This window comes from Austrofundulus limnaeus, unplaced genomic scaffold (genome assembly GCF_001266775.1).
Source record: "Austrofundulus limnaeus strain Quisiro unplaced genomic scaffold, Austrofundulus_limnaeus-1.0 Scaffold19, whole genome shotgun sequence".
In the NCBI taxonomy this organism is placed as follows: domain Eukaryota; kingdom Metazoa; phylum Chordata; class Actinopteri; order Cyprinodontiformes; family Rivulidae; genus Austrofundulus; species Austrofundulus limnaeus.
Window position 1 is genome coordinate 3,409,983 of NW_013952421.1, and position 1,676 is coordinate 3,411,658.

A 1,676-nucleotide genomic window follows, 5' to 3' on the forward strand; every position below is an offset into this window, starting at 1 on the left:
GTTCTAATGCAAGGAAATATTTCTAATTTCTAATAAAAGAATCACATTTGAATCAGACATGATCAATTTCTTCCACACTTTTACAAACCGTATTTAAATCATTAACATTTGTATTTTCGTGACGGCATTTTCGTCACATGGAACAGGATCAATGGATGACAAGTTTATACATTTGACTTTTGTGTTTAGACTGTATAAGGCACAGAAAGTTTTGAGAATGAATTTTTTACGCAAAAGCAGTTGAAGAATCTGTTTGTGTTTTGCAGTGTGAACAAGTTTCTAATTTACTCCTGCAGCACATTGTTGTTCTTGAAAGAGTTTTCACTGGCAGAACAATCAAAACGTCTGATTGGTTAAATAAGATGAAGAACCACAGAGCAGCTGGACTTTAAGATAAACTTAAGATTTCCCTGCTTGAGTCTAAAGCTGCAGGTTAATGAAATCTCTTAAAATCAATTTAAAGGTTCTGATTTGTTTCAGAAAGTCCTCTTTAAATTTCATCATCACCTTTTCTCTCCCTCCCTCTCTGTCACTCAGATGACCTCTTTTGGATGAACGGTACGTTTTTCTGTTTCTAAACTCGAGATCCATTTTCATCCTTGAACACGTTGTTATAAACTTGCCTGTTCCAACCTGAAATCTTACCTTCCTAACATGTCATTTACTGTTTTCGATTTCAAACACACCCGCTAGTTAATGTGATAAACTCAGTTCTTATTCATCCTCGTCTTGTCTAAAGATATAATTAACCTCCACTTTAAACCAAGGATCTAAACGTTACACCACATCATGCTAATTACTACACAAACGTTTCATGCTTCTGTTCCTCCATCCTCTGCAGGATTACTGGTTCCTGTAGTGGTGATCTCTGCGCTGGGATTTGTCCTCATCGCCTCTTTAATTTGCTGCATATTAAGACAAAAAAGGTGAGTGCAAGTTAAAGTGATTGAACAAATAATAATAATAATAATACTGTGATAATAACTACATAAGTTTTCCCTTTTCAACACTGAACATTTTAATCAACAACAAATAAATGGTTCAGATTTGGTTTATTTTAGACATTTACTGAACATATTGATGATACGGTTCATTTAATGAAGTTAAGGACAAAATGACAGCCAGGTTTCGCCATGATGGAGACCACTCAGGAGGGAGGGAGATTTGCTCGTGAGTTCAGCTCACAGGAATGAAGCGGCAAACTTAAGACCCGCGGGCGAATTCTGGCCCCAAAGTTCATATTTGACATCTAACAGACTGAGCCCCTGTCACTTCTTATTGTGTGTAAAAGACTGAGCAGTGCAGACTTCTCATGATGATTAGCTAAATTTGATGCCGAAAATAATAATAATAATTCTTTTAGTAATCTGTTATTTTAACATGGGGGAAACAATCAAAACAACGTCAAATGAAAACAATAACTCACTGATTAGCTCCCTGCCAAGAAAAATGTTGAGAATCTGACTTGAATTAATTTGCTGCAGTCTCTTATTTCAAAGTCAAATGTTTGGATTTTTTAGGACTTTTTTTAACTGTATTGTGATAAAGTGTATTAAAGAGAATTATTACATGAAAACGTTGTTGTTAAGACAAATTTAAACATATTTCTTTATTCATTAAATTATGTACTAAACTCAGCATAAAATATCAATGGAAAAATATCATTTGGATTTCTG

General features: G+C 34.4%; 1 protein-coding gene across 1 annotated transcript in view; it reads left to right on the plus strand.

Moving 5' to 3' along the window:
* ca12 (carbonic anhydrase XII) overlaps positions 1–1,676 on the plus strand; it is a 15,326-nt gene that overhangs the window by 11,282 nt on the left and 2,368 nt on the right. Inside the window, exons 9-10 of the mRNA XM_014003639.1 lie at positions 538–558; positions 842–926. Coding sequence (XP_013859093.1) covers positions 538–558; positions 842–926 — 106 coding nt within the window. The remainder of the gene's footprint in view (positions 1–537; positions 559–841; positions 927–1,676) is intronic.